The sequence below is a fragment of the Tinamus guttatus genome, unplaced genomic scaffold, assembly GCF_059628265.1.
Source record: "Tinamus guttatus ecotype Peru unplaced genomic scaffold, ASM5962826v1 Tinamus_guttatus_pri_ptg000314l, whole genome shotgun sequence".
Taxonomy (NCBI): domain Eukaryota; kingdom Metazoa; phylum Chordata; class Aves; order Tinamiformes; family Tinamidae; genus Tinamus; species Tinamus guttatus.
Window position 1 is genome coordinate 3,975,802 of NW_028288848.1, and position 24,619 is coordinate 4,000,420.

The 24,619-nt window shown below is 40.3% G+C and overlaps 1 protein-coding gene across 1 annotated transcript in view; it reads left to right on the forward strand.

Annotated features, from left to right (window-relative positions):
- The window catches only part of SORCS1 (sortilin related VPS10 domain containing receptor 1), a 277,984-nt gene that overhangs the window by 236,368 nt on the left and 16,997 nt on the right, over positions 1 to 24,619 (forward strand). The window contains exons 17-23 of the mRNA XM_088528639.1: positions 1,497 to 1,610; positions 2,441 to 2,612; positions 13,200 to 13,386; positions 18,080 to 18,213; positions 19,898 to 20,021; positions 20,995 to 21,107; positions 23,716 to 23,847. Of these exons, the coding sequence (XP_088384765.1) occupies positions 1,497 to 1,610; positions 2,441 to 2,612; positions 13,200 to 13,386; positions 18,080 to 18,213; positions 19,898 to 20,021; positions 20,995 to 21,107; positions 23,716 to 23,847 (976 nt within the window). The remainder of the gene's footprint in view (positions 1 to 1,496; positions 1,611 to 2,440; positions 2,613 to 13,199; positions 13,387 to 18,079; positions 18,214 to 19,897; positions 20,022 to 20,994; positions 21,108 to 23,715; positions 23,848 to 24,619) is intronic.

The following is a 24,619-nucleotide window of genomic DNA, read 5'->3' on the forward strand; positions in this document are numbered from 1 at the left end:
GTTTTCACCTGATTACTGAACACACTGTGTATACAGTGTTTTTAATTAAAGTGACAAGTGATAACTTAGGACATAGTGCAGCAGAATTGACAATTGAATTACAAAAATACAGGGGTCCCACTTGTACATAAATATTTGTTTTCTCTAAGCAAATCAGAATGTTATTCCTCATTATAAAATGTTTTCCATAGCCATTGTATTCTTCCAAAAAAAATGATTAGAGGAGCACATGGCAGTGGGAGAAAAAACTGACTGATGCTTCCAAAACAATTAAGTAATATTCAATTACTAGTATCTAAGTAAAAAGATTCATGAAAATTCACACACAAAAACTGTGGAAAGGTCTATTTAGGACATCAAATTCATTGTTGTTATCTAGAGTGTGCTCTTAATTACTTTGTTATAGACATCCTGAGCAGCATAGCTGCCAAAATGTTCCTTTGGAGCTGCAATTCACAGTCTATTGGATGTTTGTAATTTTCCCCAGTGATATGCAGCTTTAATTTTCCTTTGTTTAATGTCATATTTTTAATTTCTCCTTTTATAGATTACCTCAATATGTTTCTTTTCTTGATTCAGAAGGGAAAGTTCGAGTGTAGAACAAAAATAAACGCCAAAATCTACTCGTCTTTCTTTTCTTTGTCTTACCTCTTAGATCAGTACTGGAGTTCTTAAGATTGTTTAACACTGCTTCAGCAATATATATTTTTTTTGGACAGAGAAGTTTAGGTCCGGGAAAGAAAAAGATATTTGGAAAAATGTTCACAATTTTAAACTTTTTTTGGCTATTATTCTATAAATATAATTGATCACTCTGCTGCTTGCTAGGAGCTGCTGAATCTGTCAGCCTGAGAGAGGCAAGATTGCTGCAGTGCTGTGTTTCCAGCCCCAGCCAGAGCCTGAGGAGGATATATTCTCTATATGCATGCATGTGCACATACACACAGTACAAATGTGTGTGGCCAGCCACAGAGATCAGCACAAATAGAAACTGCAGCACTCTCACAAACAGCCCCTATGGCATCATCTTTTTCCCATCTGTCTGATCGAGATGGTAGCCCTTTAGTAGAAAATATATAGGTGTCTCAGAATTATGAATTTTCCTCTACAGCTCATGTGATAATGTTTTCAAATAAAATTAATTCTTCAGCATATCATTTTTTTAAGAAATGAATGAGACAGTAGTGTTTGGAATTGACTTAGATCTCTAGCTGTTATATTTGAGGCTAGTGCTGCACCTGTTCAACTGTGGACGGAGAACAGGTAATGCAATAGGTCTTAGACTAGAGTTTAACAGATTATTTTCTGCTCTTGTTTATACTAGGGTTTATCTAGGGTAACTATCCAAATCAAAAATCAAAGCAAGATCAAGAATATTTAAAGATCTGAGGAAAATCAAAGCCAATCAGTTTTAGAGAGCAGAGGCTAATATTTGGGTTTTGTGTGCATTTGATTGATTGTTTTTCCTGTGATTGCTTCTTTGAATACTGAAACAGTGATTACGGATACGAACGTCACAGCAATGGACAGTGTTTGCCAGCATTTTGGTATAACCCATCTTCCTTGTCAAAAGACTGTAGCCTTGGACAGAGTTATCTCAACAGCACTGGGTAAGTGGCACAATAGAGAGTATTTGAGCAAGAGCAGCCATACAGTCCTTATAGGATGACAGCTAAAGATTGCATTTTCTAAAGGTGAATCAAAGCTGTCTAAAGCCCTTTTTCATTAAATTTGTTAGAGCTTGCAGTCTAGCCTGTCAGATTTCCATCAGGAATGGGCCAGACCTTTTCTTGAAACTGGTGTATGTGTGAACAGAAATAATCAATGGGCAGCTATCCTGAATGTTTGATAACTCTTTGGCCTTCTTGGATGTCAATGGACGATGTAGCTGAAGTCAAGATAATGACCTCAGACAACATTTCTGATGTGCCCCTGTGTTTTAATCACTGCCAGCTGCCTGTTGGCGTTTTGTACACTTAAAAGATGGGTCAAATTAGCTTTTTTTTCTTCAATTCTGTCATTTCTGTGGAAGTGTTGCTTCCCAGCTGGTGTTCTGTGGTATGTGAGAAAAGCTGTTTAACTATGTCTGAAAATATATTAACAGATAATAGCAATAACAAATAACAATAGTGTGTGTATATATACACTTTACACATGTAACATTTATTTAAAGTTACAGTAAATATAAAATAATGTTGTATGCAATTTGTGGCATATAGGTGTGCTGTGCAGGAGAATACTAAATGCCCTTAACAACAATATTACACTACTTGTATGTTAGGCCCACATGCTGTGTCTGGCTGAGATAAATGCTAGAATATATTTGGGAACCTCTTTTCTTCTAATCTCACCAGTCTAAAATGACCTGGAAAATTTTGTCTGTTGTACTAAACCCCATTATTCTTCATGTCAGCACCTTGTCTGATTTCTTTCTTTGCAGGTATCGGAAAGTTGTTTCTAATAACTGCACAGATGGTGTAAGAGAACAGTACACAGCAAAACCGCAGCAATGTCCTGGCAAAGCCCCCCAGGGACTTCGTATAGTCACATCTGATGGCAAACTGACAGCTGATCTAGGACACAACGTCACTTTCCTAATCCAACTGGAAGAGGTAGGGTCTATGTTTATGTGGATCCCTGGCCTTACGGGCATATTTCACTCTGATTCATGCCAGACAACACTTGCAAAGCGAAGAGGTGAACTAAAAAAGTGTGTGGCTAGGTTAGAATATGTCACGAGAACTAAGGGACAGTGTATGGGGACGATGAGAGCGAAAGTCCATTGCACTGCATCGGGTAACACCTGGAAGAAGTTGATTAAAAACTACCCTGGATGGGGAATTTCTCAGTAAGATTGGAGAGTATAGGTTGGAATCCTGCTCACTGTTCTTATCTGTGCTTTTGATTTCCTGTTGTGTTTGAATTTCTGCTTTTACTTGACACTGACATTCAACCCAACATGGCTAAAAATGCATGTGCAGAACTGTCCCCATCACACAGGTTTGCAGGGATCTGCATGTTGTTTAGGTGCTGGGAGCTTAAATCTCAAGATGTCATCAGTATTAAGTCTGAAATTGATTGCAAATGTGAACATGAGTCACTCTAATCAGAACCCTTGTTTACTCTTATAGCTCTAACTTTACTTAGTATTCTACTCTTCTTCTTCCTTTTATGAAATCTTTACAGAAAATGTATGGAATCTTTTCTCCTGTTTCAGCTGATCAGCGTTTTTCTATATATGATTTATTATAGACTCCCAAATGATGGCATTTACAAAGTAGGGTTTTTTTTCCTTTTTTTCCACTAATCAAATTTGATTTTTTTAAACTTCTGCATTTTTCTCCTATGTAGTTGCCCAATAAATCCTAAGAGCTAAGCTTTCTTATGCTAAGGGAAAATGTACATCCCTTTATTGCTTAGAATATCCATAGAAATTACTTCTGACCCTTTCCATAGTATTTGTCATCTATAGTGAGGAAGGAGGAATGAAGATAACCTCTAGAGTTGATTTTGTAGGTTTGGGTTAGGATTATTATGTCTCTATTATTGATGCTTTCCCCAGCAAACATGTGTCCTGATTTGTAAAAGCGATAACATGTACTATAAAACTATATCTAACCTGAAGCAGTTGTTAAACTGTAATGTTCATTTTCTCCAAAATATGGTCACTATATCTCAGGAGTGGCAAACATACAACACAACTACTGCAGATGCAGTCATAACAGTATTGACATGTTTATTTTGGTGCAACTCGTAGTCATATATTTAGGTGAATATAATCTGACTGAGATATATTACTAATTTCTAGCCTTTGATATGAAGTCCATAACAAGATGCAAAGTTTTCATGTTTCTGGCCAAGAAAATGACTAAAAAAAATGTGTAGTTGTATACCAAAATAAAACTACTACTTGTATTGCCTTTTCACAGAAAAAAAAACAGATTGAAGGAAATGAGATGGCTTATCTGAGACATCAGTCACAGAACTTCCAAGGAATTACATCAGTAGGTTGGTGGGAAAGAGAGTTTCCCGGATTATGAAAAACTCAAAATATATTTCCTGTTCTTCCTCAAGTGGATGTTTGAACTTGCTTATCCCATATGAGTGCCCTAACCACTCTCTTAGACAGGAGTGTGGAAGTAACATCTCTGTTAGTAGAGTTTGGAAGTAACATCTCTGTTAGCAGATTGGGTCTTTCCTATGCTGTATATTAGGGCATGTTTTGAAATGTGAGTCTATTTCTGAGGATATCTAAAGGGAACCCATATTTTGGGATAGCTAATGGGGCAGGGTTTAGGAACTGCTCTGAGAGCTGAAACAGGATTGATCTGCCTCCTGCCATGAGTATTTCTCTCCCTGCTTGATGAATCCCAAGCTTCTACTTCTAGATTTGTAGAGGTAAAGAGGCTGCAGTGCAAACAGCAAAACTTTGGGGTGAATTTGACCCAATCTGACAATAACTTTAAGCTGACACATTACAGTAAAAGATATTTAACAAAGAATGATTTTTTTCCAGCTGTATGTAATTTATAGGACTATAAGGTATGATTATAGCAGTGTAAGTGTATATATGCTAGAGCATTTACTGATTTATTGCAGCAACAAAAAATAACACCACTCACTAGAAAAGTTAACAGCCACCACCTTATAGAATAGGTATTTAATTCCTTTCCAAACAAGGAATTCACAAAAGTTCCCAGTTTTCTGTTTGGTTCTGCCCTGTGCAGGTATACAGACTATACAGTCCAGGATGCTCAGCAAGAATCTGTGCCCCTCTATTTTTGCTGAAGAGAGGAACACCAGACGTGTCAGAAAAGGCTGAACAGACCAGTGTGGGCATGCATGATTTTCCCCAGGGGTGTATGGAGATGTGTCCTATTCAACCCTTGCTTCCTGGCATGATGACCAATATTTTATGTACTTAAGGTTTTCTGGGGACTCTTCCTTTAGCTCCTGTCATGCTTAAAATCTTTTAGGATGAAAAAAATAGTGGCCTTTGCTCATGTCATAGTTCCTTCACATCTTAAGATCTCTATCCCTCTGGAACAGTTTGTTTGAAGCCCTCAGGCTGACACAGTTGATCCTTATACTGCAGCCTCCCAGCTCTTTTTGTTCAGCCTTATGTTCTGCTTGACCTGAAAGACAGGAAGCAGGAAGATAAGAAGCAGGTGAGCAAAAGACAGAGTTTGTTTGAGGTTCGTACAGTTGTTATCTTTCCAGGCCTTTCTGCTTCATCTAAGGACTTGCCTGGTTCTGAAAAGGAGGAAGAACTGTAGATGCAGGCTCACCAGAGGCCTTGAAAAATCACTGCATCTCTGTAGTGGAGATGGTTACTAAGAGGGGAGGAAGAAGCAGGTGCTGGTGGTAGAAAGCTGATGTTTGCACATAGCTGTGGGAGTCAGGGCAGGAACCACAGCGCAGGGGTTTTTATAGTGGTTCTCAAGGCTTGAACTGCGGACTGTGTTGTTCTGACAGACATGGTGCCAGTATAAGAAGTTGTCTTCTGAAGAGAAACAAGGACAACGTGTTCAGAACTATTCTGTTATTATAAAAACACAAAAGGAAAGTAATCTCTGGAATCTGTGTAAGTGAAGAGGGCGCAGACACCAGAACCAGCAGTGCACAGAGCATTGCTGATTGCTAAGAACTGGGATTCTGGCCCAGTTTTTACTACCCTTGAGTCACATGCAATTTTCCTGTAAACCAATTACATTTGGCATCATGTAAATATCATCTAAAGCCACAAATAGCAACATCTCATATTAAAATAATCAGAGTGGCCTAACCTTTGGGATGTATGAAAGAGTTCTTAAAAACTGTTTGTAGTCATCTTCGAATTAATGCTTTTGGTCCCTTACTATTGGAAGGATTTGTCCAGGTACGTTCTTTTATTAATATGGGTACAATCATCATTGTTTTCCAAATAGATGAAAACAGCCAGTAATGATTAGTATTTCCTTTTATGATTCACATGGGTCACTTGTACTAATTATACAAGTTTTTAGTAAGGAGAACACCTATTTTTGCTAGCAATTTTGTTTTTAAATTACCTTTGAGCTACGTAGAACAGCAACAGCGTGTCACTGAGTGGCAGCATAGGACAAAACTAGTTGTGCTTAAAAGCAAATGTTCACATTGCACCGAAGTGCTGCTAGCTCAAAGGTTAATCCTTTGTTTCTCTCCTGGACTGTATGCACAGACCTAGGGCCTGGTGCCTGTCACACCGGGGCACTCAGTGGATGAGTGTTTTTCAGCCTAAACAGAATTCCCTTGTTTAATTTTTTTGAACAGCGGTAGAAACAAAGCAAAACAAAAACTAAAAAATCATTTTTTCCTGCTGAAGTTTTCCATCGCCGTGCCCCTCATCACACGGTCATGTAGGTCCCTTGCCTGTCACAAGCACAATAGTTATTTGTGAGGGGAACACGAAGCACCGGTGGTGTTTGCTGTACTGCTGCAGCAGGGACGCTCAAAGCAGCAGGCTCCAAACAACACTTTGCAGCACAACAGCTTCCCAACATGTTTCATCTGATCGCTCATACATCTTTGCCGAGGAAATGGATGGTAATGACATTCAGGGCAGAAGGGTTCAGGGCTATGGCTGTTTCATTACAGATCATTCACAGAGAAACTGCCTCCTCTAATTTATTTTTTATCTTGATAAAATGACAGTCAAAAATCTTTGACATTGCAGGTCTACTTCACTTCTCCCTTGCCAAAGTCACTCCACTGGGTGTAGATGTCGGCTTGCTTTTGAGTACTTTCTGCTGCTTAGCATTAGGCTAAGGTAGTTTCCCCCTCAAAACATGTGGGGAACACTCATTTGTTCTTACAGTTTAACTCTGGGCAAAAATGAGGCAATCTGAACCCATTCCTGAACTGAATTCTGAGCTGTTCCTGTGTGACCTTGAGTAAGAAACTTCATCTTTCCATACCTTTGCTTCCTGGTTTGAAAAGAGAGCTTTCCTTTCCCTCTCATGCCCTCTGTGCCTTTCCTTTTCACACTGAATGCTCATAAGGCCAGAGGAATCTCTCATACCACATGAATATACAGATGGAGGCCTGCTCTTCCTTCAGACTAGTATGGTTTCTGTCATGATAGTGTTGTTGAATGACTGCCTAAGGGACATAGTGTCTCACGGGACACTGCTGGCTGGACAGTGCTATTAGCATTTCCCACCTCACTGAGGTCCAGTGCAAGTCAGAATTCAAGACAGCTGAAGACTCTGGAGATGAGCTTAGCATTAGCATTGTTTGTTCTGATTGTTGATGTGCCCAAATTAAAGATGCAAAGCTGGTGGTACTTCAAAAGACAGGCTGTAGGTCTGTGTGGCATCCTGCTGTGAGCCTTCACTTGGTATCACTAGTTATTTAGTAATGCTTATGAAAATCTGAAGCCTTCATCCTAACTTGTAATGTACATGCTGAGTCATGGCTGTTTATCTTACCAGCACCACCACATTGCTGTTAATACACAGCCAAAATCAGTGCTGCCCTCCCCACCCCGGTCATCTGATATATAATTGCATTGTCTGTATGACAATTTCTGGGAGAAATCAGAGCCTTTTGTGCATTTTTAGATTCACTGCTTGAAACTCCATTAAAATGTATGGGGAAAAAAAAAAGTTAACCCCTCCTTCATGAAGACACACAGCACAATAGTCTTATAATAAACCTCTGATCACAGTAGTCAAATTACTGTGAATCACCCTGAGAGGCTGTATTTATTGATTCTTGTGGTTCATAGGAGATTGAGTCTTATAAAAAAGGAAGAAAAATAAAGATTATAGCTGGGTAGTGCTGGCAGGTCTGGCAATTATGATGAAAGATTTGATTAGTACAGTTAACTGATTTGGTTAGAAAAAGAAGCATATGTGAAAAACATCAGGCTGTTTGTTCTGATATGAGTTACATTTCCATTCATTTTCTGCTTTTAACAATGTTAAGAGCATTTTTTTGTAAGCAGGAACATACAGGGAAAATATGTTTTCAATAGTTCATCAAGTTGTACTTGAATGTTTAAATTAATGTTTAAGTACATTACTTAAAGTAAAGTACATGCTTAAAATGAACCTGGATTAAAGGCATCCATTGCATAGGTAGATACTCAGTTGCAGTGAAAATATTTTTGGTGAATGTATGTTCATGTTGAGGGAAAAATACCACACAGAGCGAAGGGGTTAATCTAAAGAAGCACAAAGACTCCTGAGACCTTCATTCAGGAAGGCAATCCAACAACTGCAGTGTCTGTCTCTTGTGGAGGGGTAATTAAATCCATTTTCAACGTCTGTAAGGAAGAGACACAAGTCAATGCATAATTGAAGGCTTCAAAATTAAATCTGAAGCATGGAAACAAAATTAAAAACTTCAAAATGTTGTTTCATTGTTTTAATACTCCAATTTACATATAAAGACTTAGAACTTAATAGGGAAAATACATGATTACAACCTTCTGGGTACAATTCAGACAGAACATTGGAGACGGAATCTTCTTTAGATTGATTGGAAAGAGCCCTAATCTCACATATACCAAAATATCAACGTCGGCATAAAAGTAATCAAAATCTAACAATATTGTTGCAAACAGTATAGGCAGTTTCTAGCATACCCCGAGGCATGAAGCTTCGGAGAGGTTGTTGGAAGCATTCAGGTCTTGTATACGTGCTAGATTTTTATTCTTTTTGACAAGAGACAGGAGAGATGTACATTGGTTTGGGGAAAAAAATCATTTGTTCCTTTGTGGAAATCTCCTAGGCATTTAGTGAGGGAAAATCACTTAGAAAACAGTTATCTTTTAAATTATTGTTAGTATTTTTTCTTTTAGCATTAGCTGTTTTATCAGTAGAGAGCATTAGATGGGGTCTCCAGAAACTGGCTTTTTTTTGTCTTTTTTTCCCAGGGCTCCTCATCAGGCTAAAAGGAGCAGTTATGTGCTTCAAGTTCAGCATATGCCCAAGTCTTTAGCTGCACTAAAGGATTGCTGAGATGTACCCAAGATTCATTTAAATCTAAATGCACTCCAACTTTGTGGAGTAATCTCCACAAAGATTACATCTCCACAAAGATTCCATAATCTACCCACAAAACTACTTTTATTTTTCAAGACATTGTGATACGTTGCTGGCCAGCTCAGTGTGATTAAATTACAGGATTTATCAGAGATAAATCTCCCGTGACGCCTACAAGCGCTGGAATTAATGACCGCTCACAGTGAAGGCCAAAGAGGCTTCTCTGAGGCTGCAGAAGTGATGTCTGGAGCTCAGTGGCCACCTTGCTCAGGCTCAGAGCTCCAGAAAACCCCAGCACGTAGCACTGAGTTTGTCAGTATGATGAGGAGAGGCTGGGAAAAGCACCCGGATAGTTTCTAGCAAGATGGATGTATATGTATAAAATTACTGCCAAACACAACATCCCTTGGTAAAACAGCCACATATAAGTGGCTCTCTGGAGCTGTCTGGGATTCAGGCAGCTGGGATTGATGCAGAGCAGTTATGAGCTATGCAGGAAATGTTTTGATCTTGGCTCACTTTTGTTCTCTCTCTGTCTTACTCTGCCTTTGCTCTCACCTGGCATTAGATAAAGCTTTCTAACAAGTCAAAAACACTGACTCTTCATTTTCCTGACTTTTTCTTCCCCCTTCCTAAGCTAAAAATTGTAAATGTCAGCTTTTCAAAATGTGGCATTTTCAAAAAGAGAGCTATAGCAAGGATTTTACTGAATGGAAAATATATTTCCAGTTCAAAGAGTTTTAAAACAAAATGGGAAAGGCCAAGACAAATGAAGAAGACTGGGGCAATGGCAGCTGAAGTTCTCCAATTAGATTTGCAGGAGATGTCTCTGTCAGCATTTCCTCTCCCTGGAGAATTTGGAAGAAAAATTGAAATGTAAATCCTGCATGACTAAGAAATGGCTCCCCTCCCCAGCAGCACTTGCAGGCACCATGGGTTTCATGGCTATGGAAAAAATGAAGACAAGAGAAAAATCACTTGTGAGGGCATTAACTCTGACTCCTGCAGAAACAAGGCTGTTCTATATGCTGTCATCCTTTTCATCTTCCTTCGCTACCTCAAATGCAGTGTTATCACATGACCTTAAATATACTCAGAGATGATAGAGCTGGCAGGGTCACTGTGGTGCTGAGGTTTTGACCACAGGGACAGCTTATGTCCCAGTGGTACTGAATGCTTTAGTAGTTTTACTGAATGATGATCAAAGACATCGTCCATTTTTAGTAACAAATGATGACTAAATCTCTAATGATGATTTGCCTGGTGGAACTGGGAGAGCACCTAAGGGCACAGCCAGATATTTCAAAGCAGAGTACTCTCTGCCTTTGGTCCAAGACCAGCATCGTGAATATATCTCTCCTCTGGGGAGGGTTCAGGGCTGAGGAGCTCATATATGCCCACTTCTCTCTGTAGAGGCATAATCCGTTTGCCTCCTGTTGTCACTGTCAGACAGGGCACCACATTGAAGTGCTCAAAACACTTCTCATCATGTTTCAAACTTTGCACTTTGCCATCTTCTTTCAATTAACTTAGCTCACCAGAGCACTCACTGATGTGCTTAAGCCCTTCTCCCGTGTTCCTAACGACTCTTTGTAAGAAGTATGATCTTTGTATGATCCCTCTAGTTTGATTCCTTATGTAACACAGGTAGGAGACTCTGCCTCAGTGATTTGTGTCTCTAAGAAAAAAAATGTAAGCGGATGCTTAAACTTGCAGTAATGCTTGAAGTGAAGAATTTGCTAAGGGCATTGCTGAACGGAGGTCCAACTGGCTTTCTTAGATATGACCATATCTCATTGAAGGTTGCAGATGTTATGATGTTAAATGCTAAGAGAAACTCATTTAGGAGCTACCTAAGGGCAACCTGAAATTGGGTTAACACACAAGATCACCCTGCTTGAAGGAAACAGGGGTGTGAGTCGGCTTTCTCTAATATCTCTGTCATTTACAGTTCCACTCGATGATCTTGAAGGTGTTTTCCAACTATTGCGGTTCTATGATCTCATATATAGAATCCTCATGGTCCTCTGAAGTGGAGAAATGAGGATGTTCCTCTCCGTACTTTAGAGATGCCAGGAGGGGAAATGATGTGGATATCTAGGGGAAACCCAGGTGTGCACCTCTGTCATAGGCTGTCCTTTTCTCACCCACCTTCAAAATGGGATCCTCTGAAACAGCAATAGGATTATTTTCTGTCTTCCCTTTGGAAGCAACTGTGCTTTGAGCAGCCAGACCAGGGACAAAAACTGAGATTTAGACCTACCCTGTGGAAGGGGGCCATGGCAGCATAAGGGCTCTGCCTTTAACCTCTGCGTATTCGGGCAATGCTTCTCTGTTGCCCACCCCCAGATGTAGCTCTGCTCCTCCCTAGCTCATCCTGCAGGCAAGCTTCTTCTGTTTATGCCTTGACAACAAGTGATAAAAATACAGAGGGAACCTGAGCAAGGTAAAGATTACATTATAGGTCCCCTCCTTACTCACCCACACATGCATTTCCCTTTCCAGTGGGGAAACCTGCCCAATACCAAACATGTTCACTTCCAAGTGGGCATCTAAAGGACTGCTTCTGCCTCGAGAGCAGGGGGGAAGAAGGGGAAACCAAACCACAGCAAATTAAATGTCCTTTCAGCCAATATTATGAACTGCCCTCAGCTATTAATTTAACGGCCTCCTTCCAGGCAGCGGCAGCTGCCTCAGCGCGCCAGGCTGGAGCAAGCTGCTCCATGGCAACAGCCTGTGAGCGCGAGCGTATCCTGCATAAGGATCCCTCGGAGCCACCGAGGGGTCCCTTCAAAAGGAAGGGAATCAAAATTGAGACAAGGTGCCATGTCTTCCCCGAGAGAGGATGATCCGTGACAGCTGCTGTTGTGGTATGGGTCAGTACAGGCTGTGTAACTATGTGGCTGTCAGAAAGTGCCCTTGCTGTAGGCATGTCACTGCCCTGCGATGAGAGAGGCTTGTCTGTCTTTTTGACCAAAAATACTAGTAATTAAGAAGTCAAAAAAAATGTGTTTTTCTGTAAAGCAGAATAAGGAAATGGCATCGCTCCCCTCTTTCCAGCGTAAATGTTTTTAGTGCTGGATGTCTCTGATGTTGAAGAAGTATATGAGGCTGGCTGGAATTCAGTCTCAAGAGGGGAAGACCGAAGTCTGTTGTAGGCCTACGTAAGAGGAGCTGTGCTCTGGCATAGGAAATACCTATCCCTGATATCCTTAGCTTTTGGCCTGTGGTGTTTTTGTTTTGTTGACATTTGTATATTTCTCTCATTTTTTCTTGTTTGTTTGTTTGTATCAGTTCTGAAATGTGCTAGATTAGCAGCTCAGTAGACTACAATGTCACAAGTTCACAGTCCGAGTTATATCACCTACCCTCTAGGCTGTAGGATTTTCTCTAGACAGGAGGAAGAGTTTAGTGAGCACAGCTAATTCCTTAGCCCTTCACTTCTGAAGCAGGCAGGAAGGGCCCCACATTGGGTCCGCAGTGTTGGTGGCTGTTGTGATGTAGATACAAATCCAGCTCGTTATAAATCCGGGCATTGAACAAGTCATAAGTTGTTATAAACTGTCAGACTGAAGGGATTCTTTTGACACCCCACTGCTTTGAATGGTTGACTTTTCCCTTGGGGAAGGATGGATGGCCTAGAGAACTTCTGAAAGTCTCTTCTCTGTTTTATGAATTAATGTGTAAAACCTGAAAATTGTGAGATTGGCTCCAAAAATATAGAGGTAATCTATATAGCTACCTCCATTGTAAGTGACTGCTGATACGAGATGTAAGTGAACATTATCCCTCCCACATCCTGCTCTTCACTGGAAGGAAACTCAGAGAGAAGGCAACAATTTATTTTCCATAAGATCCCCAGTCCTTTTGACAACTAGGAAAGTTGCTACAGCAATATCTTGAAAGAAACCTTCACAGTCAGACTGAAGCTGGATCAAATCTCAGTAAGTGTCACCTTTCTACTGATTATTGAGCAAGCTGATGAAGTGACTTTCTTTCTCCAGCTAGCATGAGATCTTGCAACTATCATCTGGATGGTCTAGGTATGTTAAGTCTGATCTGATCTCTCAAAATCATTTTCTATTACTCCCACAAAAATGCCTGCTGATGTCTGGGATGGTTGGCTGAGATGCTTGCAATTCTCTTTCAAAAATAACAGCATCTATTCTGATCGTTTTTCTGTCACCACAGGGAGACCTCCAGAGATCCATCATCCAAGTGGACTTTGGAGATGGCATTGCTGTGTCATACGCCAATCTCAGTTCAACAGAAGATGGGATCAAGCATGTTTACCAGAATGTGGGCATATTCCGAGTGACTGTGCTAGTGGAAAACAGCCTGGGATCTGACAATGCTGTCCTCTACTTGCATGTAACGTGTATGTTGGTATCCATTATCTTCTAATGTGCTTTAAAAGACAATTATTTGCCCTTAGTAATGATGTTTGGTGGTTTGCATCTGAGTAGGAATTGGTGGGAGACAAGTGTTTGGCTGTCCTTCAGGCTGTCTCCAGACCGAGAGGAGCCACAGATATGGGTGACATTTGCTTTTTAAAACATGCTTAACCTCTGATTTCTGGTGATCTATTTTGAAACACCTCAAAGGAGTGTCTAGCCCTTTCTGAAAAGTGCCTTCATTAATATGTTTATACTTCCAGAAAGAAAAAGATATTCAGGATCTTTAATCATTTTTAAAAGCCTTGACTTATATTTTGCACATGTTATGCCCTGTAATGAAATGCAACTGCATTTGGAATGGAAACCAGTAGATTTCAGTCTCTCCGTTGTCATAGGAACCAAGATCCTGATGTTAAATAGTATAACAAGAAAAAATATTATCTCCACATTGCTCTTCTGCTGTTATTTTTAACCTTTTTATGCTTCAGCTGTGTCTGATTTACAACTGAAGAGTACCTTAGTCCTTTCTTTTAGTCCATCTTCTTAGTCCATCCAGTAGTGTATTCTTTTATATTTATTCTAGCATGCAGTTATGGACCCAAAGAGATGGCCTAGTATTGAAAATTTGTAATATTCTTAATGCATTTTGGCTGGGACTACCATTTTCTTTATTCAGTGAGTTTCGGGGTTGGTTATTTATATTTTGGACTGTGTGCCAGTGTGGCAGAATTATTGAAACACAAAAAGGAAATTCCAGCCTAAAAGTTATCATCACAGAAACTAGCCTTAATGCTTCTTAGCCTTAAACAAAGTAGTAACCACATGTTGTCTAAATAACTTAAGTGTATTCTATATGCTTTAACTTCACTTTTTTTAGCATGAAAACAGCTGCCTTTTCAGTGGGAGAAAGCAGCTCTTTATGGTGCACAGTCATACCAACAGATGACAGCAGTGGGAGGTGTAGTTGCGAGAGACTGGAAGTTTATGAGGGAGTAAAGGGAACAGGAGCAATTATCTCCCTGAACTCTTCTCTTCAAAAAGACCATCGGTTCATGACATAGTGGACCATGTATGATTCCCTAATGTGATAGATCGTGGTTTGTGGCAAAGTTTTATGTCACATAATCCTTCAACAGCACTGCAGATTTGAAAGCTGCGTAATTACATCTTGCAAAAATAGCAGTACTCAGACTGTCTTACTGGGAAGCCTGAGTTTTCAAATTTAGAGCTTAGCCCATATAATTTCTGTATTGGGGCATTGATGAATCAAGGTAAGTTCTCAGCCTTTATAAAGATACTGATTTCTTTTTTTCTTTACTAACTATGATCCTATATGTGTGCAGTACCAGGTAGTGGTAGAAGGTAGAAGGACCTCTGCTCGAGAGTTGACATTTATACACTTTTACATAATCTCTTCAACAATTGAGGAAGCACAGATTTGGCTCAGTAGAAAAGAAAAGGCTCACACTTGTAGCAACAAAAGGTTCTGGAATCAAATCCCAGTTTGTTTAAGTAGTGGGGGAGCAGCTGTGGGCTCCGAATGCAGAAATCCCTCTGTCTCTGCTGCTGGTTATGAAAGTCGGCTAAACAGGAGCCGTGGGTCTTTTTTTTTTTTTTCCCCCCACTCTTTGTAAAGGTCACTGGAAACAAATGAATAAGTGCTTTGGTGGTTGATATTTCACAGGAGGGTCTGACAGGCTCGTGCGTGCAGGGTCTGTATTCGTTTGCTGTTTGACAAGAGGCAATTCCACGGGGACCATTGCAAATGTTTAGCCTATCTGCAAAGTAATGAGGCCACGTGAGGCAACAGTTGCTTTCTTACACAACTCCAAAATGCAAGGAGAAGGCAGGTGCCCAGCCTGCATCCTCATGGATAATGTCTTATAGCTGATCTAATCTATTTTCTGCAGCTGTTGAAGGATTAAAAATCCTCTTTGATTGCTTTAACGATAAAAGAAAAAAAAACAATATTCAGATATGTTTGTGTCACTTAGGAAGCTAATGAAATACGTGCTTCTGTGCTATGTATAGCTAAAGCCAGCATGAGACCTAAGTACTGAGATGACCACCGCAGCCAGGTCTAGCATGTCCATGCTCGACCCCAGAGCACCCACATCTGAGGGATGCATCTCAGCTTCCTCTAAATGAGGAGAATTAGGGAAGTGTGTCCAGAACGGGTTGCACACTCAGTGTGGTGCAATTCAGATTAGCTGAGGACAAAGATGTATGCTAAATCCAGTCCCTTTCCAAAGCCTACAGCGGAGATCCACAAAAGCCTGTAAATCCTACTTAAATGCTTTCATTCACTGTCTGGTAGGTTAGAGGCTCGCTTGTGGTGTCTGTGAATCTGGTTACTGGGGAGTTCTGTAAAAATATGTGTTTCTGCGATAGAAGCATGCACAGTATTGTTAGGGCACTCAGAAAAACCTTGTGCAGCCTGAACTCTCAGGGAGTTTTTGAAAGGGCCACTTGCTGGGTCACCCCTTTATTACAGGCTTGATGTGTGTGTACTGCATAAGCAGGTCCTTCCAACTTCTCCCCTTCAACTAGCAAAGTCAAAGGCCTCACTGAGGATAAAATTGCAGGCACTGAAGCCAAGTGCTTGTGAGCTCAAAGTTGAGAGTAACATCTCCACCTGGTCTCCTCCTTATCCTTCAGTAGCTACTGGGCCAGTGCACAGAAGTAGCACATTTGATGCAGTTGTGTCACCTGCAAGGAAGTCCTCACATCCAGATATGCAGGTTGTTTTGAGGCAGGAGGATTCTGAGATGAATGGACAAAAAATTACATAGAAACCACTTCTCCAGCCAACTCAACTGCTGAAAAGTTTCCCAGTGAAGTTATTCATACGTTTGTCTGAATGCATTAAAATAGCATTACTTGCCAAAGTGAACCTCCTTCCTTGTCTCTTACTGTTCTCTGGGCCTATACCCCATTTTTCTTGAGACAGATGAAGGATTGTAGGCTCAACGACTTTGAGGTCCCACAGGAAGCTCAAAAATGGAAATCGTCTTCAAACTTAACCATGAAAAAGCCCATCCCTTTAAAACCAAGGGCATATCCAGAGTGAGCTATCCCCATCTGCTGGCCACATAACAATTCAGCATTTCAGCTGCTTGGACCGTGAGCTGTTTGCGCAGAAATATTAACTCAGAACTGGCCAACTCAAGGCATCCTTTCATGTTCTTTCCTCACGAGTGTAGGATGGAGGTTTGTGGAGGGTCTGGGTTTGGGGAGGCTCTGCAGTGCAGGGTCACCTGAGATGCACTCAGAGGAGCTGTGCACAATTATGCTGGAGAACAAGGTATTTGACATTACAACTGAGTCCTGTCGCCACATCAGGTGTCTGGAAATCTGTTTCTTTTACAATCCATGGTGACCCTGGGCATTTGGCAAACATCCCAGAGGATATCAGAGCTGCCGAATGTTTAGGCTCGGAAGATGCTGTTTTTCATTTCTCAGGGTCTCGCTGAGAAGAGGCACAGCTGGATCACAGAGCTCTGTCTGTGCAGGAGAATCCTATTAACAGCAAAGGGGTGAAATTTCGTAATGCATGAGTGGCAATATTTTAGCAGCACAGTTTGTTGTTGTTTTTTGTTTTTTTTTTTTCATAGTTTTACAAGTAGAGTGTTAACTTCTGATCATCAAAGGAAAAAGGAGCCCCATTTAGTCTGTAGCAGACTTTGGTGAGTCAGATCATGGGTGACTCTTAATTGGGCTGTGTCAACCTAAGTAGTGTAGTGGCTGTTTCTGCACCCTCAAGAAAGCTGTGTTTCAGCAATGAGTAGGAAACTGGTCCTTCCATTGCATATACAGTCTCATTTGAGTAAATTTTTCAATTTCTCTATACCTGTGTGTGCTGTATAGGGTGGTTGGCCTAAACTCTCTGGAGTTCCTTGGGTTAAAGATCAAGGTCTAAATGGTGGTATATTTTGGAGATATTTCATGGGAAAAAAAAAAAAAACACCACCCTCTCCTGAAATATAAAGGATCCTCTGGCAGTGTATCTCAATTCCATATGGGAAACAAAAACAATCCTCCTGGGCCATAGCCTGCACTTATCACTGGGGAACCTGCAGATGTAGGATATGGCCTTAATTTGTTTTAGAAACCCATGTCCCCAGATCACCTGGGGATTCTTTCTTTCTCCATCACTCTCAGGACAGTTGTTTTGTTCTCTAAGTAAACAGAACACATTTTAAAAAATAATCCATAGGAAAAGATATAACAACAAAGGCCCATCTGTCTCCGGAAGATGTGAAATGTGCAACCCTGGGCATAATGTCACTTGTCGAATGAATTATGTTCTGTTTATGCTAAAGAAATAAAAAAGTATATAGAAGGAAAAAAAGGAACATAACATTAAAATGAAAGCAAACATTGAGTAACTGCCTTGAGATAGAATTTTGGCTAGCATAGAGCATTGCTGAAGTTTACCAAACCATGATAATCAGTGGATGAGTGAATCTTCCATATCTGAAATGTGCTATGTCCATTGAAGCTGTTTGTCCTTTACAGCCTGATCTCCTCCCAAAGAAGTCTGTATTCAGGTAATATGTCTCTGCCCTTGTTGTTTAAGTCATATATGTCCCTGAGTATGTGGCATTCCCACAATAAAGAGTTTGATTTTATATTTCAGTGCAACACAGGGCTCCTTCTTTTCTGTCTCTGCAGGCCCTTTGGAACACGTTCACTTGTCTCTCCCATTTGTCACCACAAAGAACAAAGAGGTCAACGCCACGGCAGTCCTGTGGCCAAGCCAAGTTGGAACACTTACTTATGTCTGGTGGTTTGGGAACAACACCGAGGTTTGTATTCGCTACACACTAAGATCAAAATAGTCTTGGAGGAATTATATGACTGAGAAGGGAGGAAGAGAGGGTTTGGGAATACTTTTAAACAGTAAAAATAATTGTAAGCCCGAGGGAGAGACTGCTTCTCTACTCTTCAATGTACCAAGATTCAAATTTAGGAGCTGCCTCACCCAGTATGGTCGTCATGGACCTTTGGTCTGCTGCACTGTCTCTGCAAACAGCCAAAGCTGAGGCTCTCATAGATAGAAGTACTGACATGTTAGTGGAAGGGAAGCAATTTGTCCCCATGCACTAGTTGTTTGCAACCAGCTGCTTTGTGATTGTTGCTGTGACTTAGCATACTGGTATTCATGTAAATTGGCAGTACCTTTCTCCCTGGCCTTACATTAAAAGGTTGGTGTAGAGAACCAAAATCTCAGAGTTTCTAGTGTGGGTTTCTTACCCTCATTCAACAAAAAGAATGGCTTGTTTTATTCTTCTTTTTTTAGGAAACAATCTTCCAAACTTAAACTGTTTCGATGTTTGGAACTGACTTTGCATAGCCTTAAGATTTAAGCCTCATTCCTCTGGTGACTGACAAGAAGTCTCTTGTCTGACAAGACTGACAAGAAGTCACTGGCAGTTTTGTGCCTCCCCATAAATATGCTAAGACCAGTGCAGAGCCCCTACACTACTAAGCTCTGTATGCATGAGGACCTTAGTGTGTACAAAGATTCCCAGTATACCTCCCTGCCTCTGCACTTTGCTTAGCTGTGAGAACAACATGTGCTACGTTCAACTACCTCTTTGCTGGCAGTGTTGGTAAATCTGTACAGCCATTATTTTATGTGTCTGCAACTGTTATTTTATGTGTCTTCAAGACCGAAGTACCTAGAGACCCTAATTAGTCTCTCAGGGGAAGAGATTCTCATGGATTTTGTAGCCAAAAGGGATCTTCAGCGGCACATTGCTATCTTCTGCATCACAGTTCAGAAGCTTTCACCAGCACTTCCTCTTTGTTTAGCTCTTTGTAATTGAGACAGAACCTGACCTTTGTTTTGTTTTGTTTTACATTAATAATTTCCTTTAGATAGTGGAGAATTCACTGCTTCTCTTTCTCACCCTCTCCCTTGACTATTTCCCCATAGCTAATTATCCTGAGTATTAAACACATGCACTGTGTTTGTAGTCTGAATTTATGTAGCTTCAGTTTCAAGCTGTTGGATCTTGTTACGCCTTCCTGTGTAGATTAAAGAACTCTCTGTAGTATCAGAAATCACCCCCCCAGAGGTACTTACAGGCTGTGATTGTCACCTTTTAACCTTCCCTCTGATCTCCTAAGCTCATAAGTGATCAGAGTTGGTCTAGCTCTGTTCTCATTGAAGTGGGAGTTTTACTACAGACTACAATAGGAACAGAGTTCGACTTAATGCTGGATGCTTTGAAGATCTCGCCCAGAATTCATTAATATGGGAAAACAGAGGTTAAGGCAGAGACTGCTGGTAGAGGGTACAGCTCACTGATAAAGTGGTTTTCACAGCAAAGCAAACTGAGGGGATCTGTGTCCTCTCTAAACACCATCACTCTCCAAAAATAACTTCTCCCCAAACCTCCTGATCAGGCAGAAGAGACAAAATCATTCTTGCGTTTCCTTTCCAGTCTAATTAATTTCATATCTCCTTTTCTCACATATTCGCAGCCACTGATCACACTGGAAGGCAGCATCACATTCACGTTCTCTGTGGAAGGGATGAATACCATCACTGTTCAGGTCTCAGCAGGAAACACCATTCTGCAGGATACAAAGACTATTGCTGTGTATGGTGAGCCCTTCCCCCTTTATTTCATGTAGGAGTCTTCATAACAGCTAGAGAACCAGGATACCTGATGACAACATGCGCTCTTTACTCCAGGGTTATTGGAGTGAGGTGCTGAGGTTGGTTCAAGTGGAATCAGGTTGTCAGCATAACAACATTGAAAGCAACTGACTGTCATTAGTCTGTACCACGTGCTGCCTGGATCATCTCAAAAACCTGACCTCCTTCCCAGAGGCTTCCTATGTTTGGCCTATCACTATATGTAACATCCAGCATGGTTGTCAAATGTTCTCGTCTTGCTAGCTGGTTTACCCCATTTTGGCCAGTAGAGGCCTCTTAACTCATGAAAAAGCTGCTTGCTTTGAAAGCGGTGCTGTGTGCTGTTGTCCCATACAGAAATCTGCACTGGTTCAGCGTTGCATTCGGACTTTAGAAACAGGGCACACTGATGTGAGTACAGTTTAAAAAACACCAGGAATCCCAGTTTTAGACGTTTATAATAAACCTGTGATTACAGCTATGTGGGTATCTCTGTCTCTGCTAACAACAAGAGAAACCAAGGACTACATTTTCCAAAGCAAGTTCTTGTTCATTCTTCATCCCAGTCCTCTTCCTTTGAGCTGAGATTTCATGTGTCGGGGGAATGTCCATGAGTGAACAAGCACAGCCTCTATAACAGGGCTTTCAGAAGTCAAGATTAGGGTAACATTTCAATCATATTCCCAATATAACTCCTTTTCCAGTGCTGCTCATCCATTAAAGTAAAGATTTTCTGTTCTGTGACACTCTAGCAGTGAAACTTGCAGGTGGTCTATGCATCACCTGCAGACTGAAAAAGCAGAAGAGAAATTGCAGTAGCTTTCCCTAGGTTCTGCCCATACCATGGGGACATTGAAACTTGTTTGACAGTGCAACTTGTTTGGCACTGAGGCATTTCACAGTTTTTGTTTGTCTCACCATCATGTCCTTGTACCTGCAGAGCAATTTCAGTCCCTCCGGTTATTGTTCTCTCCAAACTTGGATGACTACAACCCGGATATTCCAGAGTGGAGACGGGACATCAGTAGAGTAGTCAAGAGAGCTCTGGTGGAGGTAAGCAATGTGTATCAACTGCATTACTGTAGTCCTAATTTCTACTTTTCATTTACTTTAGGACTGAATCAGTTGCTCTCTTGAGGTCTCTTTGCATTTTCATTAACTATAAAAGTAAGCTAGTCAAATGTTTGAGGCAGATACCTACATTTTAGACAGGTGAAATTATCCCATCCTATGACAGTCCAACACTCAGAGTCAGCCTGCCCGTCTCCCCCTGTCCCCCCCCCCCCAAAAAAAAAAAAAAAAAGAAAAACAAACAGAAAACCTGTCTGGGTTGTTTCTGAGATTTTTTTTTTCTTCAAGTTCCTTAAAAGACAGGAGGTAAAGAGGAAAAGAAAAAAAGAAAGAAAAAAAAATAGAACATGTTTTTCTGGAGCTTGTTGTGTAATCTTTTGACTTGTTTATGTCCAAATCAAGTATTCAAGGATGCATTTATCTTCAGGATGAACTTTCCGAGTATAAACAACTCAATAAAACAAAATCAAGCCATGAAGTTAGGATTATAAAACCACAGTACCAAGGCCACATTCCACAGCATAGTGTTGAAACACAAAGTAGATTTTTATTATTTGACCTGAGTAAAAAAAATAAAACAATAAAAAGGTAAAAGATATTTTTGATAGCTAATTACCCCTCTTTATATACCTAAATGATTCACCTTAAACAAGCCTTTGTGAGAAGTTCATGTAAAAACTAAAGAGGAAACCAATATATTTCTACAGCAGTTAAATACACTGTATAAAAATAAGTTTAATAACTAAATAATTCAATAGGAAATTATAACTGTGCTATAGAATTTTTACGAACTTTTATTAAAGGATTATGTTCTTACTAGAGTTCCATAGGCTAGGAGTAAAAATTCTGCATAAGAAATTATAGTTCGCTACTAAAAGGTAATCTTCTCTGTAAGTAGAGATAATTTCAGATTATCACAAAATAGAATATTTTGTGCTACAATCATAATCATTTCCTCACATGATTGATTTTGAGTCCTGTCTTCCACTTCTGATGAAGACAAGAATGAAATGAATAAATTAGCCAAAAAGCTTCCAGATAAACATATCATTCCCTGCCTCAGAAAATGAAGACCTCTTATGCAGTAGTTCTGTGGGGTTTTTTTTTGTTTGTTTTTGTTTTTTTGACTTCTTAAACCAAACACTCATATACAAATAATGCCGATCCTGGCATCATGCAATACACAGAAAGACTATATGAGACCTTTATAGTGTTCAAATTTTTTTCTAGATCTCTATTGAAAAACAACAAGAAAATGTTTTTCCTGGATATGCAGTGCAGTGGAAGGGTTGTGTTCTCATTGCTCCTCATGGTATTCCTTGGTCTAGCCTTGTCAAGAAATACCCGCTGGCAGCAGTGACGTATGAGGGCTATAGAATTAGCTGATGAAGATTTTTTAATCAGAGTTTCATTGACTTTCTGTCCTTCCTCTGTCATTTTCTTCAACAAGCAGCTGTTTCAAGTCCTGGCTTCTGAACTTGGAGGAGGAAAAATCATAAGTCTTAGGTTGGGTTAGTGTCTAAGAGGATTCTGAGCTGCATTATATAGGCAAACTTCTGTGCTGCATTCAGCTGTTGTGGTCTGTTGCTATTGCTAGGGGCTTCTCCCCTTCCTTCTCCTCTGCCCCAAGATGACCTACTCAAGTCAGCATATGGAAATTTAACATTTAGATCACAAACTTGAAATGGAAATTATTTTATAACACAGAGAAGCAATGGAAGAAGACTCAGCAAACTGTCTTTCTCTTGGCCCACAAACTTTCTCAAAGAACAAGCAGCTCCTTTTCTGGACAAAAAAAGTCCACAATATAATTGTCTGATATCTCTGCTTCAGCAGCTACAACAAGTTAACAGACATGACCCTGGAAGTGATGCTAGTGGATTTTTGTTTTTTTTTTCTGAATCTTGGTTAATGTTGTGTTTAAGAGAGTTTCGGATCCAACCTGGTCACTTGTTGCTTAAGATTTTTAACAAAAATGACCACACACACACACACACAAAAAAAAAAAAAAAAGGTGAAAATTGATAACTGTTTGATGCTACCTAAAAATAAACAAGCAAAAATCATTCCATGCTAACTTGGACATGAAGTATAAGAATTTCTTTGGATTGGGGGATTCATTTTCTTTTTCCTTGAGTCCTTCTACATAGCGCTTTTAAGTTCTGTTTTGGCTAATCACAACTGTAGAGTAAAATTCACCCCTTGTGCCTTATCCTTTAACATGCATTTTCTTACCATTGGCTGAATAACCTCAGGACTAGCTTACATTAGACAGGTAACTTCTACATGGCTAATTTTAGATAAACCTACCAGATATGGCTCTTATTTAGGAGCTCCTTTTATCAAGTCTTTTAGCATGTTAACATTAGGACCCTGTGTATTTACTTAAGAACATGGTAATATAGCTTAGATTGGGTAATCATTAGTCTCTGACTTTATACCTGCACTGGATTTTAACAAGACCTTTCTTGTAGTACAAGCTATGCCCTACATAATTTGTAAAAGTACTGTGATGCCTTAGCAAAGAACTTGTTGGTATTCAGTGCCATTATCCCACTATTTATGTGTCTATTAACTGTCTGTGTATCAGGCCACAGGTATTTCAAGCAAGCATATTCTGGTCGCGCTGCTCCCTGGTTTGCCTACATCTGCTGAGCTCTTCATTTTACCGTATCAAGATGCCATGGGAGAAAATAAAAGAACAGCAGCAGACTTAGAACAGGTATTGTGTCTTATTTCTTGTAGAAATATTTATTTATGTATCTATGTATGTATGTGCATTTTCCAAGACAGACTAATAACGGGATTTGGAGCTGTAGTTAGGAGTGGAAACTCGCATTTGAAATCCCTCAGTAATGGCAAATTGGCATCAATTTCTATGAGTTGATGTCCTCTTCCTGTACAAGTTTTATTCTACTTTGTGGAAGTAGGAAGAGAGCAGGATCTGGGAGATGATTCCTCCCAACATGTTCTGGAGTAGCCTCCAGAAGATGAAGTTTATGAGGCTGTCACGTCTGAAAAGAAACTGAGAGACAGAGCCTGGGTGCAGATGACAACTCCACTGACTTTAAGGAAACGGTGGGATGATCTTGCCTGTTCTCTCCATAGGGTCAGCTGTGCAGTTCAGCTACTCCGGTGAGGCTGAAGCAATCTATGGCAAAGGGGAGGACTGTATCTCCCCTTTGAAGACTGAAAGGGTCCTGCCTATAAGGTGGGCCTATCGTGATTATGATTAGATGTCAAAATACTGTGCTAGGGAAAAAGAAAGAAGAAAAGAAAATCTGTTTAGCTCTTAAGTTATTACCCTAATTTCCAGAGGCAGAGATTATTATTAGCTCTGAGGGGAGTACTGCTGCATCTCTGCCTCTCTGTACAGTGTGGCAGTGGCCCAAGCAGAGATACCACGTGTGGATATAACCTATATGAGCAGTTCACAAATCTCAGCCTTGGTGTTATGTCCAAATCCTCAGCATTACTGGATGCTACTTCCTCCA